At 42.6% G+C, this 16,986-nt stretch overlaps 1 protein-coding gene and 1 non-coding gene across 3 annotated transcripts; both read left to right on the plus strand.

Annotated features, from left to right (window-relative positions):
• Positions 1–179: 179 nt before the first annotated feature.
• Positions 180–16,578, plus strand: uba1 (ubiquitin-like modifier activating enzyme 1). Of its 2 annotated transcripts, none has more exons than XM_077570468.1 (26): positions 180–401; positions 2,936–3,052; positions 3,130–3,194; positions 4,612–4,780; positions 5,762–5,896; positions 5,983–6,089; positions 6,164–6,254; positions 6,345–6,477; positions 6,559–6,656; positions 6,790–6,936; positions 7,082–7,258; positions 7,362–7,469; positions 7,560–7,640; positions 8,267–8,419; positions 8,494–8,659; positions 8,738–8,934; positions 9,025–9,089; positions 10,513–10,708; positions 11,418–11,492; positions 11,577–11,766; positions 12,485–12,570; positions 12,647–12,739; positions 12,828–13,019; positions 13,282–13,383; positions 13,468–13,568; positions 15,825–16,578. In XM_077570468.1, the coding sequence occupies exons 2-26, from the start codon at positions 2,936–2,938 to the stop codon at positions 15,958–15,960; spliced, it is 3,180 nt and encodes a 1,059-aa protein (XP_077426594.1). In that variant the 5' UTR covers positions 180–401; the 3' UTR covers positions 15,961–16,578. The 2 variants fall into 2 exon arrangements, with proteins under 2 accessions (XP_077426594.1, XP_077426604.1); XM_077570478.1 differs by lacking the exon at positions 180–401 and adding an exon at positions 1,594–1,846.
• LOC144042011 (small nucleolar RNA U6-53/MBII-28) lies at positions 13,086–13,206 on the plus strand. The gene has a single exon (XR_013290500.1). It is a non-coding gene; the product is annotated as a small nucleolar RNA U6-53/MBII-28 (small nucleolar RNA).
• Positions 16,579–16,986: the final 408 nt, after the last annotated feature.

The following is a 16,986-nucleotide window of genomic DNA, read 5'->3' on the forward strand; positions in this document are numbered from 1 at the left end:
AATTACAGTCAAGTATCCAACTTGATTGATTTAGAACTAACCTTTTGATTCACCATCTATAATAATTGCAATCCAAAATTGAAGTAGGGCATACAAAAAAAGCATTCCATTGACACTTTTGAAAGGGTAAGGTGGTTGCGTCTGTAACGTGCACATGTTGCTGCTTTGCTTTGCTTTCTACTGAAATAGTGAGGGGGGGCCGCTTAAGCAAGCGAGCACCGGGCAGCGAGTGCGAGTCGTCCAGCGGAAAAACTCACGCAGAGCCCGCCACCGTGACACACTTTCCCTCACTGCAATCAACAGCGGCGGTCAATTGTCACGCGCTTTGTTCGGACGTTTTCTTTTCTACAGGTCGATTTTTTTTTTAATATTACAGACCAGGCAGAGTAATATCGGATGTGGTAAGTTGTGCATACTTGTGTAAGCTTCTCGTCAATGCTAGCCCGAGCTAAATGGCTCATGTTAGCAAGCTAACGAAGATAGCGGCACGAGATGGGAAAAGTCATTGGGTGGCTAGATAGCTCGAAGGCTAAGTGCACACTCGCTAACAACTACGCAGTCGGTTTATCTGCGTTATTGCTAGAACGCCGCGCAAATTCAGTTCTCCGTTTAAGAATAATCGCGATCAAGTCTGTTCTTTTAGAATATGGACGTTCCCTTGAGTTATTTATTATTTGGTATCTTCTTTCTACCTGGGGAGCAATTTGCTGGCCACATTAATGTGCTAAAAGTTAAGCACATACTCATTTGCATGACTATGTCTGCCAGAATCTGCTGGAAGTATCTAATCGAAATGTTTTCGATTGCGAGGAAAACGTTAGATAAGCATGCAACGACGTGAATCGAAATGCGATCAGAACGCCGAGCATCTTCACGAGCATGCCAACTTATGCTGCCTGCGTGTTGTGTGACATTGTATTAATATTTTCTGCCGTGGCGACACCAAAAGACGTTGTTTATATCATGTTGTGCTGAAAATAATAGTAGACTAGTAGGACGCATGTCGACATGTGTACCCGAGAATGCGGCCCACACGTCCGTGAGCCTTTGTCATTCAGAAGGCAAGCACCCCCTCCCCCAATACTCTTCTTCAGCTATGAACGTTCATCACCCCTAACCTCTACTTGGCCGGCCGATGGCTTAGAGGGCTCGAGCATCGATGTGGCTCCCAATCACTCTCGATTTACATTGTTTGGTAGAACTCCTGGCAAGTTTTTTGCCCTCAGATTAAATATGCATACAGTGTAGCAGAGGTTCAAAATGTGCATTGTTGTGTTTTATAATTGTCCACAATGAGGCTAATTGCTGACACAAATATGATATGCTTTTAATGGTTCGATCGCTTTTCACTTTGCTCGATTGCAAATATTTAGTGATACTTGGCCGTAAATGGCTTGACTGGTACAGTTGATGCTGCAGTTGATTGTACAGTAAGTGCAAGTACTACTTTGCATGCGGCCGTGTCACGAGGGGGCGGGGCGAGTAAGTACGCTCAGCCAATGGCGCGCCGGCGTGCGTGAGCAGCGTGCCCCAAGCCAACCTTTCCTGTGGAATATTTCGGGCCGCGCGTCACGCCTTCTCCGCCCCTTTCTCCCCATCTGCCATTTTGGTTTTGTTCCCGTCTGCAGTCGTAAAGCCAGCCAGCCAGCCAGCCAGCTATTGCATTGGAGATCCTTCGCATTGCAAGCACATAGTGACTCGACAATCTAGCGCGAGCAGGCCGATCTTTTTACCACATTTTTCTCCCCTCTTCTTTCCGCCCGTCGACATAATTCCGATCGCTGACATCTGAACGGAACGGGAGGGGAGCGGGTTCGCATCGGAAAGGCCCCGGGAAGGATTATTGGTAAGAAAGGAGAAATCAATGGGGCGCGAGTGAAGCGGCTAAAGAGCCGAGTTTAACGCAAACGGGTCGGGTGTGTGTGTCGCGCGTTTGACGCCGGATTGTGTCCTCTACCTTTTAGCATTCGGCTCCTCTCGATGTGATCGGAAGCTTTTGTTAAGATCCGCGCTGGTTTGTCGTTTGCCAGCAAGCTGGTAAAGTTGTGCTCGCGAGGCCGAACGGGGCCTAGAGGCTGTCGCGCTAATGGCGTTGGGCTGTGCTTCTTAACTTATTCATGTTGCCGCTCCGTCCGCTCGCCAACCGACTTAACCGATTAGTGGCACGCAGCCGGTCGCCTCTCGCCGGCCTCCACGAATGTCCTGACGCGCTTTCTGGGGCGTTGTATTAAAGCCTTTGAGGGGACTTCCTCGCTAGCTTTTATCGCGTCGCGAAAATGAGCCAGCGTCAGGGAGAGTGCGGCACATTTTCGCTTTTCAACCGACATCTACTGTTATGCTCAACCGGACTGTGAATTTTGTACTGTACGCCAACTGGCTGCTGCTTTTCTGGGTTGTTGAAGGGTTTCAGAAACTGCTTACCACGGTAAACTGACACTGGTGGAAATGACCGATGGCGTTCGTGACACGGCGGTGATGTTTCCGACACGCTGCGGCCTGTTTGGGGCGTATTTTAACTGGTCATTAGCCCGAAGAGACTCGTCCTTTTGGTCTTGTGGCCACACCTGCGAAGTCATTGTCAAGTGTTAACCGCAGTGAAGTTTGAATGATTCAGCGTTTTGAACGGTCCCTCTTCCAAATCCAGGTCTCATACAATAGAGCCCCATAAACAAGGGGGACCTGTGCCATGCATGAAAGCGGCACATAATGCTGCTATTCATAGCTCTTCCTAGGTTCGCTGTGTTGTCTAGCAGATTTGGCGTTGGCTCAAAGCCAGCCCAGCTGCTCTCTGGATGAGAAATCCCTTCTCGCCAAAATAACAAGATTTCTATCCTATCTAGATGAATTCACATCATCCGTTATTTAGCAGCCATTTCCCCCATGTCGATTGTTCTGCATTGAAAAGTATCTCAATTCAATTTTGGGTGACCCGCAGATGTCCAGCCCCCCGTTGTCCAAGAAACGTCGCTTGTCAGGAACAGAGACGAAGACGGGATCCCACTGCTCCTCCTCAAACTCTGTCAGAACTGATTTGTCCCACACACCTGCCAACGTAAGCACTTACTGGCGATAACTAGTCAAAAATAGCCATTTCAACATTTTCACAATTGTGCGTTACTCTCTGTGCAGGGCATGGCTAAGAATGGCAATGACGCTGTCGCTGAGATTGATGAAGGCCTGTACTCCAGACAACTGTAAGTCTTCATTTTCCCTCTCAGAATGGTTGATCTTATTGGACCTTAGTCAATATCAGCTTGCTGTAAATTACCTTTGAGACTTACCCGTTTCAGCAAAAGAAAGTACATGCAAATGGCAAAATCTGGCCTTGCTGTCAGTATGGTGAATTTTGACTCTTACCATTTAATGAGCACACATAGCAACACGATTTAGTTGGCAACAGGGGCGTCACTGGGTTTCATGGAAAAGGGGGGGATTTATTTTAAAATGTTGTACTTTTAATTATGTAAAGCAGACCGAGTTTCCTTGTGCATGATGTGCTATAGCTGCCTGCTCTAAATTGGTTTTAAATATCTCCACTTTCTGATCATTACTCTCAGGTTAAATTAGTCTTAAATGATGCACCTTGAATAACATGTTTCATATTAAATCCATAATGAGTTTTAGATGATTTTTAGACTCTCACTGTCTACACATACATCTCCAGTAGGTATCGCTCCACACTTGTTCTCTCTACTCTTCGTGCTGTTGCCTACAATTCAACACGGGTGGAGGATTAGTATTGTCATCTATATTATCATCATCCACTACGACAACCATAAGTGAATGATCTTTTTACTTTAGTTTAAATTCAAGCATAAAGTGCTCTCTAAAAAAAACAGCTTAATCTGTACATCAGCCAGGAACTTCACGTGCATTGTATTAGACAATATAGCATGGGACTTTCTGCTGTTAGCTTGGCCAGCTAACTAATTATTACTACCAGCAGACAGTGATGATGACTTACTTTCTTCTTCAGAAACTTCCTTCCTTATATCCACCATGACTCCCTTTCTCAGCCGTGTTAGACAATGGCAACCGGCAGGTTAGGAGCAAGCAAACAAACAGGAAAACATGGAATGGATTTTCAGCAATAAGGAAGTTCAAGTGGAATGGATTAGAATTGGATAACAAAACATGACAAGGGCTCTCACTATCTACAGTACTACTGAAGTGAAGAAAGTCAATTGATTTCTGATCATATAAGTAATTAATTACAGTCCATCTGTCACGTTATTTTCCTCATTGTTGCTTGTAGTTGGCATTATTGGAACACCTGACTGACAGGCACGTTCAACTGCAAGCATGGTCGCAGTCGACGACGCAGTGAAAACATGGACTGGATTATTACTAATAAGGACTTTTTTCGACATGATTAAGTGGAATGGATCGGATAATGACACACGGGAAGTGACTTACACTTGGAAGGAAAACAACTGAACTGATTTATTATATTTACATGAATAATGAGGTTATGTGCCTTAATATTTAGTTCATTTAACTTTCTGTATACTATATATTCAAGTTTTTTTTTTTTAAGTCTCTTTAGTAAATGTCTGACGAGGTCACCAATGGCACTTCCTGCTGACGTATGTCCACCTATTCCCTCCTCAGGTACGTGTTGGGCCACGCTGCAATGAAACGCATGCAAAACTCCAATGTCCTCATCTCCGGTATGAGAGGTCTCGGAGTGGAGATTGCCAAGAACGTCATTCTAGGGGGAGTTCGAAGTGTCACCGTGCACGATCAGGCTGTTGCAGAATGGAGAGACCTCTCTTCTCAGGTGAGTGGAGTCTTCTTGTAACCATTTGCTCACGTTTTAATTGTAACTGATTCAATCCGGTGAGGTTTAATAATCAATTTGATCTCTTATGATTTACACAAAGTGCTTTGTGATCTAATGAGAATTTATCCGGGAACTATATGAGAATTCATAACATGCTCGGACATGGACAACCCGCCACATTGAACATGTCATTTTGCCATTTCAAAGTAGCACTTACGATGATTATTTTTCAAATGTGAATGTTAATCAAAATGAATTAATAAAAACAAGCGAACAAACATGTCCTAAAAGAAAAATGAATTCATAAAAAACGAGCATGTCCGAAATGAAAACTGAATTGATAAAAACAAGCATGTCCAAAAGGAAAAATTAATAATAAAAACAAGCATGTCCGAAAGGGAAACTGAATTATAAAAACGAACATGTCCGAAAGGAAGAATGGATAAATAAAAACAAATCAACATGTCAGAAAGGAAGAATGGATAACAACAAACCAACATGTACGAAAGGAAGGAAAAATTAATAAAAACAAACCAACATGCACGAAAGGAAGGAAGAATGAATACAAACAAACCAACATGTACGAAAGGAAGGAAAAATGAATAAAAACAAACCAACATCTACGAAAGGAAGGAAGATATAACAGTAATTGAATTTGTGTTATTGTGCGCATATCCTATTGATTTGCACAAACAGGCTTTGTACTGTTTTCATTCCACACAAAATGCCGCTGCAAAGCTGCCCCTCAATTACTGTGAAAGACTGACCCAAATTTATCAGTGGGTAGCCTCTGGTTGAATCGTAATTGTAGTTGAGCTCAGGCCAGTTTTAGGACATCATTAAAGGAAGCTTTCCATTGAATCATGAGCAAACTTTTCTTTATGGTTAATTGATACTACTAGTGTTCCATAATATAGAAGAGAGAGTGCATGTAGATATTGTGTGGAATTTATGATTTTGTTTTTTTTTTGCACGTAGTTTTATATTCGAGAGGAGGATCTGGGGAAGAACAGAGCAGAAGTTAGTCAGTCCCGTCTGGCAGAACTCAACAACTATGTCCCTGTGTCGGCACACACGGGTGCACTCACAGAAGACTTCCTGACTAAGTTCCAGGTATAAGCTGTTATTTTATTATTTTTATTTTAATGCAAATGTTATAGTGTGGGAAAAATAAAAACGTGAACTTTTTGAAACACCAGGTTGTAGTGCTTTCAAGTTCCACCCTTGATGAGCAGCAGAAAGTTGGAGAGTTTTGCCACAGCAAAGGCATCAAGATCATCATTGCAGACACTCGGGGCCTGTTCGGGTAAGATACCGAACATTCTTTATTGGACTTCCACGACGTGTCTGATGCTGCCTGACACATCGATTCTTTTGTAGCCAGCTTTTTTGTGACTTTGGCGAGGAGATGATTGTGCATGACACGAATGGAGAACAGCCACTGAGCGCCATGATTTCCATGATCACAAAGGTTAGTGCTTCCAGCCTGCTTTGTTTACCAAATGACAATTTCGTTTCAGGATTAACGTCAATGTCAATTTTTGACCCAAATTTTCTCCAGGACAATCCAGGTGTTGTGACGTGCCTGGATGAGGCTCGGCACGGTTTTGAGAATGGAGACTTTGTAACCTTCTCAGAGGTTCAGGGAATGACCGAGCTCAACGGCTGCCAGCCGGTCGAGATCAAAGTTCTGGGTATGACCTTTTTGTGTTTCTATGATTGATATTGGTCTTGTGATGAACATCACTTGATTGATGTGGTCTGTCTTTGTCCAGGTCCATACACCTTCAGTATTTGTGACACAGCAGGATTTACAGACTATATTAGAGGAGGAATTGTTTCCCAGGTCAAGATGCCCAAGAAATTCACTTTTGTAAGTAGAGTTGGTCATAATTGCACAAAGATCGATTGATTGGTCATTTCCAGTGTTGAGTGGCTAAACCAGAAATGAGAACTGTCAAATGGCTGAGTGAAATTTCCATCTTGTATTAATCTTTGCACTGTAGAAATCAATTTCCTCCTCCATGGCTGAACCAGAGTTCATAATGACAGACTTTGGCAAGTTTGAGCGTCCTGGACAATTACATGTGGGCTTTCAGGCCATCCACGCCTTTCAGAAGAAAAACAACCGCCTGCCTGCACCATGGAAGCAGGTAATCATGTCAGCGACAGTAGCGCGAGGACTCCAAGGCGATTTTTCAATTGCGACAATTTGACTTAATGCGCATTTGTAATTGTTGGGTTGGATTTTATCTGACATTGCAACACCCAACTGACTTTGTCGACTTTGCCTTTCAGGCCGACGGTGAAGAAATGTTGGCATTAGCCAAGGAGCTGAACGCTGCTCAGTCTGGATCAGCTAAAGTAGAGCAGCTTGATGAGGCGCTCATCAAAAAGTTGTGTTATGTCTCCGCTGGGGACCTGGCGCCTGTCAACGCATTCATCGGTGGTCTGGCTGCACAGGAAGTGATGAAGGTCAGTTGGGAGCTGTTGGCTTACCTTTGAACTAGGCATCGACTGCAATTATTTGCATATGTTCATGTTTTTTTCACTTTCTTCTGTGTGCTGGTTGTTTTAGGCATGCACAGGAAAATTTATGCCCATTATGCAGTGGTTGTACTTTGATGCATTGGAGTGCCTGGCAGAAGAGGAGGGAGTTGTACTCACAGAGGAAGAGTGTGCCCCTGTACGTGTGTTATCAAATCAAATCGCACATAAATAAGGATCATGAGTGTAGTGTAATGCTAACCAACGGGTTTTTTTTTCCCTTTCCTAGAGGAACAGTCGGTACGATGGACAGATTGCAGTATTTGGCACCAAGCTGCAGAATTTGCTTGCCAAGCAACGCTACTTCCTGGTGAGTCTGTGATTTTTGTCCACTGGCATTAATGGCCTTGTTTAGCTGAAGCAGATTGAAATAGCAGGTTTGGTGACTGCAAATGCAACAATGAGATGGTCCACATGAAGACTTGAGACTAATTGTAGCCGCAAATGGGGAATTGCTGAAACAGGGTTTCTGCAGGTCATTAAAAAGCTTTAAGACATTAAATGGGGTTTGTTGAAATTAAGACCTAAAAAGGCATTGCATGTCCAGAGGGACTAAAAATTTAAGTGATGTAAAACATTGTTGTTTATACAACATTGTGAGTCACTATAAAACAATTTAGCAACAATAAATGTGATAAAGAATATGTAGTTGTGGTCACTGGTGACTAGTTTTAATTTACGGTGAAGTCTGAGTTGCTTCATTTTCCAAATGCCAATTGCTCTGAATTTGAGAAGAAAATGTGCACTTTATGTCAATGTCCAACATGAAACGCTAATGCTATCTATTGGCAAAAAATTACCTCAACACAAATCTATGAGTCAATGTTTGAGACACTTCTCTCAACTGTTTAAGTATATACTTTTAACTTGAAAAGGCTATCAATTACTATAAAGTCACTGTTTGGTTGGACAATGGCTTACTGACCTAACTTGCAGGTTGGCGCTGGTGCTATTGGCTGTGAGCTCTTAAAAAACTTTGCCATGATTGGACTCGCTAGTGGCGAAGGCGAAGTCATCGTGACAGATATGGACACCATCGAGAAGTCTAACCTGAACAGACAGTTCCTCTTCCGACAATCAGACGTCACGGTAGGTGTCGTCTCCTCCGTATTTCTATCAGATCGCAAACATGTCAGTTGCTCACGCCTATGTGTGGTCAATAGAAAATGAAAAGTGACACAGCTGCAGCAGCAGTCAAACAGATGAACCCCTCCATCAAGATCACTGGACACCAGAATAGGGTGGGCCCCGACACAGAGAGAGTCTACGATGATGACTTCTTTGAAAGCCTCGATGGAGTAGCCAATGCACTGGACAATGTTGATGCTCGTACGTAACCGTATTGTCTTTCTTCCTCTCTTACCTTGCATCTGTTTTTCATTCATTTTTAAAAAAAAATTTCTGCAGGTTTGTACATGGATCGGAGGTGTGTGTACTACCGTAAACCCTTACTGGAGTCCGGTACTCTGGGTACCAAAGGTAACGTTCAGGTCGTGATCCCCTTCCTCACGGAGTCGTACAGCTCGAGCCAGGATCCACCCGAGAAGTCCATCCCCATCTGTACCCTCAAGAATTTCCCAAACGCCATTGAGCACACACTCCAGGTGAGTAAACGTGCACAATAGCTGCACTTGAGGAGAAGCATTGTTTGAATTTAGCCAATCGTCGATGTGGTCTCCACTTGTTCCATTTAGTGGGCGCGCGATGAGTTCGAGGGGCTTTTCAAGCAGACACCAGAGAATGCTGTGCAGTACCTTTCGTAAGTTGGCTTCTTGGGCATCGCTTTTGTTGCTTTTTCTTTTCTTTGTGGTGGACTTGTCTGCTGCTTTTCTCTTTTGGTCTTGCGTAGCTTTTTCCTTCAAAAGTGTTTGCTTTTGTAGAAATTGAATAAGGAGTCTGTTGCAAAGAACCACTGTCTTTAAGATTTGTAATTGCTTTTCCACAGCACTGTTCTTTTCAATTGAAAAAAAAAAATCACTTCTCAGTAGTGGTGCAACAGATCATCATTGATCCGTGGTCGGTTCGAAACGCCCACGTTCCGCAGATTGTTTGGGGGGTGCACGCTCACAACGGACAGCATTGAGACGTGTCATGGAAGCTGAACCGTACTCCACATAACACGCTAAGCCTAACTTCAAATTAAGTTTACCTAATACATTAACGTCAATGCAAATACCCTTTGTACACTTTTACTTTGAAGTTGTCCCACGTCGTGGCATGATGGCTGGCTTGACTTCCCTTTTTAGATGTTTAGGAGTTCTTTATCGTAGTTTTGATTGTCATTAACATCATTAAATCACAACGCTATCCCGAACTCGTATTACATCGCTGATTTAGGATTCTAAGAAACCACTAATTATGCCGTCATTGTATGTATGACGCGCAGAAGTCTCCGAGGTAAATGGCTGGCGGCTAACTGTTAGCATTACCAACGAGTGTCTGGCTGATAGCTGTGAGTTTGACAGCTTCTACCCGATGTTTAAAGGAAGGGAATGTGAATTAAATTGCACTTTTGAGGTCTTTTCACATTTATTTTATAAAACACACAAAAAAAACATTCAACTCAAAATTTCAAACATAGCCGTTTATATTTTAGGAATGCAACTTTAATCTGTTAATATTTTATTTTACACATGGACCATGTATAAAATAAAAATGTTTCTGCCTTATATTGCACTTACGGTTAAGGGCCATATTATCCGAAAGGGATATTATATTATTAAAGGGCTATATTGTACGATCCATGGCTCAAATCAGTGATCCAATCCAAAAATTAAAAGGGTGGGTTTGATTCCTTGGGCAGGGGCAAGTATTTAAAGATTCACCCTGTAAACTCCTCTGATCGTCAACAGGGTCATTATGAGCTGGGAAAAAAAAGCATTTATTGTTCAGTATTTATTTTTCACTTGTTTTTGCCATGTGTTAATAACATTAAAAGTTAATTCAGAACTGTATTTCACTGAATATTTCTGCTTATTGGTGTTTTCCAACGAAAGTCTGCATACGATGAGAAAATTCCCCTTTTCTCTTTTTATTTATTTATTTTTTTTTTAACCGTTTTCCCCACATACCTACTACACTAATGAGTTTGTTTTTCTTTAATCACCTTTTTCATGTTTGCTAACAGTACTTTTCTGGAGCGCTGTGACTAACATTTTGTGTTGGTCGACATTGTCTTGCAGCGATCCCAAGTTCATGGAGCGCACCATGAAACTTCCCGGAGGTCAGTCAGCCGAGTTGTTGGAGGCTGTTTACAAGAGTCTGGTGACCGACTGCCCCCACAGTTTTGCCGCCTGCGTAGCCTGGGCACGCAACCACTGGCAGTGCCAATACAGCAACAACATCCGCCAGCTATTGCACAACTTCCCCCCAGATCAGGTATTCATTTAACTGTATGTCAGCGGAGCATTTTTCTTTCACCTTGAGTGCACTTAGGAATAATTGGATAAGAAAAAAAAGTTGAAGCAAAGTCTCTGCCTGAAAACTTTTACAGGGATCATTTTTCCACATGTTCCTGCAGTCGCAAGCACCGGTCTGTGTAGAAATGCTGTAAATTGTTTCGATGGCGGCAAGAATGACTGAATAAGCACAATGGCCACATTTCGGCATAATTTCACATGTAACAAGGAAGATAAAAGTGCAATGGCTACCACAACTGCACAGCTACAATCACCAGCGTGAGCTAACGCATATGATAGCAAATTAATATAGCTGGTTATTGCTAGTTATTGTAATGGCACTACAAGCAGTCAAGGATAGACACAGCTGCCAGTGTGCTTGTAATCACTTTATTGAACCATTTGTTCACGAAAACAAACGTGCATATTTTTTGTTTTTGCCCTATGTCCACCAATCAGTTGTTAAAAGTAGCAATTCTTTGTTGGTGTACCAACCACCACAATAGCTAAACAGTTGAGTCAGTCACATTGTAGGCTTTTGATTGGTCAACAGATTAATCGTCACAAGCGTAGGGGTGGGATACAAAATCCTGAATGTTCTAGTATTGTTATTGTTGCCATTGTTTTTTTTGAATTCTTCTTTACTTCTAATGCAACATCCATTTGCAATTTGAATTTCTGGCTTTCAGCTAACCAGCTCTGGCGCCCCCTTCTGGTCCGGTCCAAAGAGGTGCCCTCACCCCCTAGAATTTAGCACTAGCAATGTGAGTATGCGCTTGCTATTTCTCCCGGCCTGCATGAAGACGGAACCCTAACCCATAACAACGGGAGGTTGGTTTGTCTCGTAGGACCTGCACGTAGACTACGTAATGGCTGCAGCCAACTTGTTTGCCCAGACGTATGGCATAGAAAGCTGCACCGACCGCGCAACTGTGGTCAAGTACTCACAAGAGGTCGAGGTGCCTACTTTCACGCCACGTTCAGGGGTGAAAATCCACGTCTCTGATCAGGAGCTACAGAATAGTAATTCATCTGTTGGTAAGCAGGCATGATTATAAGTACAGACGCTCCCCACCTTACGAACGAGTTACGTTCCGGACGATCGTTCGTAAGGTGAATTTGTTCGTAAGTTGCTTCAGTGCTATATTTTGTATTATAATTTATGTTTAAAGCCTATATAAGTATATTGAAGGTTTATATAAGTATGTTTAAGGCTTGTACAAGTAACCTGCATTGGTTTGTACTGAAAAAAACTTTTAATAAAATGGAGAGAATACGTACAGTACTGTACTGTACTACGTATGTTAGAGAGAGAGCGAGAGACCCACACAGTATGTACATGTACGTAATAAGATAAATAAAATGAAGTTTAACTTACTTTTGGAAGATGTACTCGATGCTTAAGGAGATGATGGAAGAGGAGGATTTTATATCATGAGAGATTCTTCGTCGTCGCTGGAATCGGCTTCAAAAGTTATTTCCTCCTTCATGGGGACCGGCGTTTCTTCCTCCTCCTCGAAACGTTTGCTGAGCCTCCAATGAGCTCTCACAGCGCCAAGCGTCGGTATTAGCGGCGGAAAGAAGCACTACGCGCAATACAAAATCTAACTTACAGCATTTCTTTCCGAACATTTTTCGACATACTGTACGCGCAGAAATGTTCGTAACTCGAATGTTCGTAAGTAGGGGAGCGTCTGTATTAACAATTTCAAAAGTATTTTTTTTTTAATTAAATTGTGTCCTTTTGCTTGAAAAGATGACTCTAGACTAGAGGAGCTGAAGGTCTTGCTGCCTCCCGCTGAGTCCGCTCAATTCAAAATCTGCGCTATCGACTTTGAAAAGGTACCCGGTGGCTTCTGTCATTTTTTGTTTTTCCTGTTGGTCTTTCAACCTGCTGATTTGTGCTCCCCATCACTAGGATGATGATACCAACTTCCACATGGACTTTATAGTAGCAGCCTCCAACCTGAGAGCAGAGAATTATGACATCCCCCCAACTGACAGACACAATGTGGGTGCTTGCATCTTTGAAATCGTCACACATCACCATTGTTGGTTATTGCTTATCGTCAAATTGTCCTCATCCTGCCACCATCCAGAGCAAACTTATAGCTGGCAAGATCATTCCGGCCATTGCCACTACCACCGCTGCCGTGGTGGGTCTGGTGTGCCTCGAGCTCATCAAGATCGTCCAAGGGTGTAAAAAGCTGGAGTCATTTAAGAACGGTTTCATGAATCTGTCGCTGCCGTTCTTCGCCTTCTCTGAGCCCATCGCTGCTCCCAGACATAAGGTAGGATTGCAACACAAGGTTTTACTCGACGCGTATAGCTCACCGAAAATTCCCACGTGTGATAAGCTCCCATGATGACCCAGCCATGCTAATACCGATGCGTCCGGCAGATGCAGTTCATCTGTCTGGCTGCAAGTGCGTTCAACTGACCTTCTCACACTGACTGTTTCAGTGTGTGCTGAGGAGACAATTTTTCCACCCGCTGTTGGCTACGATTCCCAACGTGATGACTAATTATGCCATTTTTGACGTCTTCTTCCAGTATTATGAAATTGAGTGGACGTTATGGGATCGTTTTGAGGTCAGTGGTTTGCAGCCCAGTGGAGAGGAGATGACACTGCGGCAGTTCCTGGACTACTTTAAAGTAAGTATGCTTTCATCTGGTCAAAGAAACCTTGTTTCTTTGCGCCCATTGTACTAAAATTCAAACTTGATTTTGACTTTTAAGAACGAGCACAAGTTGGAGATCACCATGCTTTCTCAGGGAGTGTCCATGCTCTACTCATTCTTCATGCCTGCTGCCAAACTCAGAGAGAGACTTGATCTACCGTGAGTACACCTTTTTATGACTGCAGTGATTAATTTAAATCATTTTCAAAATTGTGTGTATATTGATCATATGATGGGCATTGCTGATTTTTATTTTATTTGTATATTGCAATTACTCAACTGCACGGCCAGGGTAAAGTAAACATTGGTTTGAAGTTTCTTTATCTGGGAAAAAAAAAAAGACGACATACCATAGTGCTAAAGTAAACATTGTTAGCTTATTGAATGTAATCTACTGTGGCTATTTAGTGTAATCATTAAAGGTGTATTCAAGGATCTTTGGTCTTTGCGTCTTCCGGGTGGATCATCTTAACGATTGGTTCTCGATCCCGTCAATCCATCTGCCATAATGACGCCGTGCGTGCTCGTTCTCGAGTGTTTGTAGCATGTAGCCGCTAAGCTTTGATTCAGCCATCCATCGTTGTAGCTCCACCGATCTCACGGCATACTTTGAAAAATGACTGGGAAGCCACAAGAGGATCCGTCCGTCTATGAAGTGTTGGCCGACTGCCGAGACAGATGAAGATGACCTCGCATCTAAATGTCGGGAATTACTTTTAAAAAAATCGAATAGTTTTTTTTTTTCACAACAAAAAGTCTAATTATAGACTATGTAAAATTTACTTAGGATTTCTGAGTGCATGAACCTTTACTAGGATTTTTCAACTAAATATCACTCCCCATTTTTAGTATAGGCTAAGTTTCCCCCAGACAAGCTGGTAGGATGGTCTTCCGCATGCGCATTTGTGACAAACGTTTGGCTTCTACTTTTTCGAGAAAATCCTTGAATACACCTTTAACAGGTAGATTACGTATTTCAGTCACTTTACTCAATAAACGGTATCAAAAACAGACCAACGGCGGCACGTTATTAGCACACCTGCCGGTAGCCTCAACTGATACTTGCTGTACAACACAGTGGCTAATGCTGTAGCCATTAAATAGCTTGGTAATACAGGGATGTGATTTTTCCGCTAATTCGCGGAATTCCGCTTTTTTTTTTACCCCCCCCCCCCAAAAAAAAAAAACATTTTTTTTTTTTTTTTTTGTAGTTCATTGTGTATGCACATGACTCCGACAGATAACATCTTCTGCTATAACAAAGACATTTGTGGTATGCTCTAATATGAGTTACTTTTCATTTGGTCATGATATAATTATTTGTTCATGAAATTTGAACTCTTCAACATTATTTATGTGTTAACTTAATAATCACATGAGTTAGATATGATGATATTCTCAGTGATAATTTTTTAAAGCAAAGGCAGTCCAATGTTTTTGAATGTGACTGATTTTGAGTTGACTAAAACTGCCATTTTATATGGGAAAGTTCAATATACATTGAAAATTTATGCTGTTGTTTTGTCTATTTCTTTGTCATGTGAGTGCATTGAAAGTACTTAAAAACACGGAAAACCCATGAGCTCCGGGGGGGGGCGAACCCCCGCACCCCCCACCCCCCCTTGTCCCCGCACCAGGGCACTGCCCTGGACCTAGCTGGGTGCCAGCGGCCCCCAGACCCCCGGCTAAATTTTCAAATAATTTCACTTTGGTCAAATCACATCCCTGTAATAGTATAGTATAGACATAGTGTGTCATTCAACAGACCAGACCTGTTTTTTTTTTTTACAGGCATACACGCATTCACAGTCATAGTGTAGAATGTGTGGATGTCGTCCAGACAAAAAATAATTCCTGCAGCCCACATACATGTATTGTTTGTTGCTGATGAAGTTTAAGCATGAAATGTTGACTGTATAAATAATGCAATAAAGACCTGGTCACTACTTTATGGATATTGTCGAATCCGGTGTTGGTCTGGAACGATAAATGAGGCATTACTGCTTGAATAAATCTATTTATCTGTGACCATTTTTCCCCACAATGGACTAGTGTTACTGCAGTCATATGCGCCAGTACGTGTAGAAATAAGTTGGCATGATATCCAAAGGTTAAGATCATGTTTGCAAAGTATACCGTGTCTACCAATGCAATGGCCACAACTCGTGCTGAGTCACTCAACACACAGAGGGCTAATGTGTAATTTGACACCCACATCACTCACCAGACCAGGCCCTGCCTTTTGAACATGCAATGGTGACCTTAAGTGGACAAAAATTACAGCGGCACCTCGCATGCATGTTATTAACCTTAGAAAATTGGTACAATATTCTATTCCAAGAATATTTACATTAAATTTTTTCAATTTGCAACCCTCGAAGTCCTGCAAATTTTCCTCTCTTCCGTGTCCCGCAGGATGACCGAGATTGTGACCAAGGTTTCGAAGAAGAAGTTGGGCAAGCACGTCAAAGCTCTGGTGTTCGAGTTGTGCTGTAACGACATAACGGACGAAGACGTGGAAGTGCCGTACGTCAGATACACTATTCGCTGAGCTCCACATTGGACCCACCTGAGGGGTGGATGGGGGTTACTGGAGGGAGACGGCGTTTTGTTATGAGGGGTTGAGATCATTTTGCGGGCGGGGGACTCGGGTGGTTCAGGTCTTCTCAATAGGACAAATGGATCTTTTTTGTTTTCAAGGCCTGTGGTTTGTGTGAACCCGTGCCTCGGTGTACATAGCCCCATCGAGCCGACTCACTGACTGAGGGCGTGTGTGGGATCCACTTGCGCTCAGTACTTTGAGACACGGCTGTTGCAAGGGGCAGGAAACCTGTGTATATATACCGGACGTCCTGATATTTTGCAGAGCTTCGGGGCTCTGTCAAAAGGGAGGGTGAGGGGAGGGGGAAGCGCCGCACCTCAGCACTCGCTGCAGTGTGTTGAGTGCTGATGCACACGGAATCAAGATTTGTTTTTATTTTATGTCTTGGATTTTTTTTTTCTGTATTTTATTTTTCAGGGCTAATTAGGGCTCACACAACATATAGATGATAAACTCTTCTCTCTACCGTGTAAACTCTTAATGACATTACAGTGTAAAAGCAAGGTAATGTATCTTGATATGGGAGCACTTAGCTTGATAGTGAATAAATGTCATATGATCAATTAACTTGAGTGGGTTTTTTTTCTTTCTTTCCACCCTTCCACCGTTTTGCAGCGATGGTTGTCATGTTTGTATCTATGCATATACAGTAGCGTAGAGAGCAAAAGTTTGGACAAATCTCATTCAATGTGTTTGCTGTTTTCTCACTGAAGTCATCAAAACTAAACACGTGGAGTTATGTACGAAACAAAAAAAAAAGGTGAAATAACTGAAAACAGGTTTTAGATTTTCTTCAAAATAGCCACCCTTTGCGCTGATTACTGCTTTGCGCACTACTGGCAATCACCTCTGGGAATTCCTTCAATACTGTCGGAAAAGTATTTCAGGTGATTACAGACGCTCCCCAACTTACGAACGAGTTACGTTCCGAGCGATCGTTCGTAAGGTGAATTTGTTCGTAAGTTGCTTCAGTGC

Source organism: Vanacampus margaritifer, chromosome 1 (assembly GCF_051991255.1).
Source record: "Vanacampus margaritifer isolate UIUO_Vmar chromosome 1, RoL_Vmar_1.0, whole genome shotgun sequence".
NCBI classification, from domain to species: Eukaryota; Metazoa; Chordata; class Actinopteri; order Syngnathiformes; family Syngnathidae; genus Vanacampus; species Vanacampus margaritifer.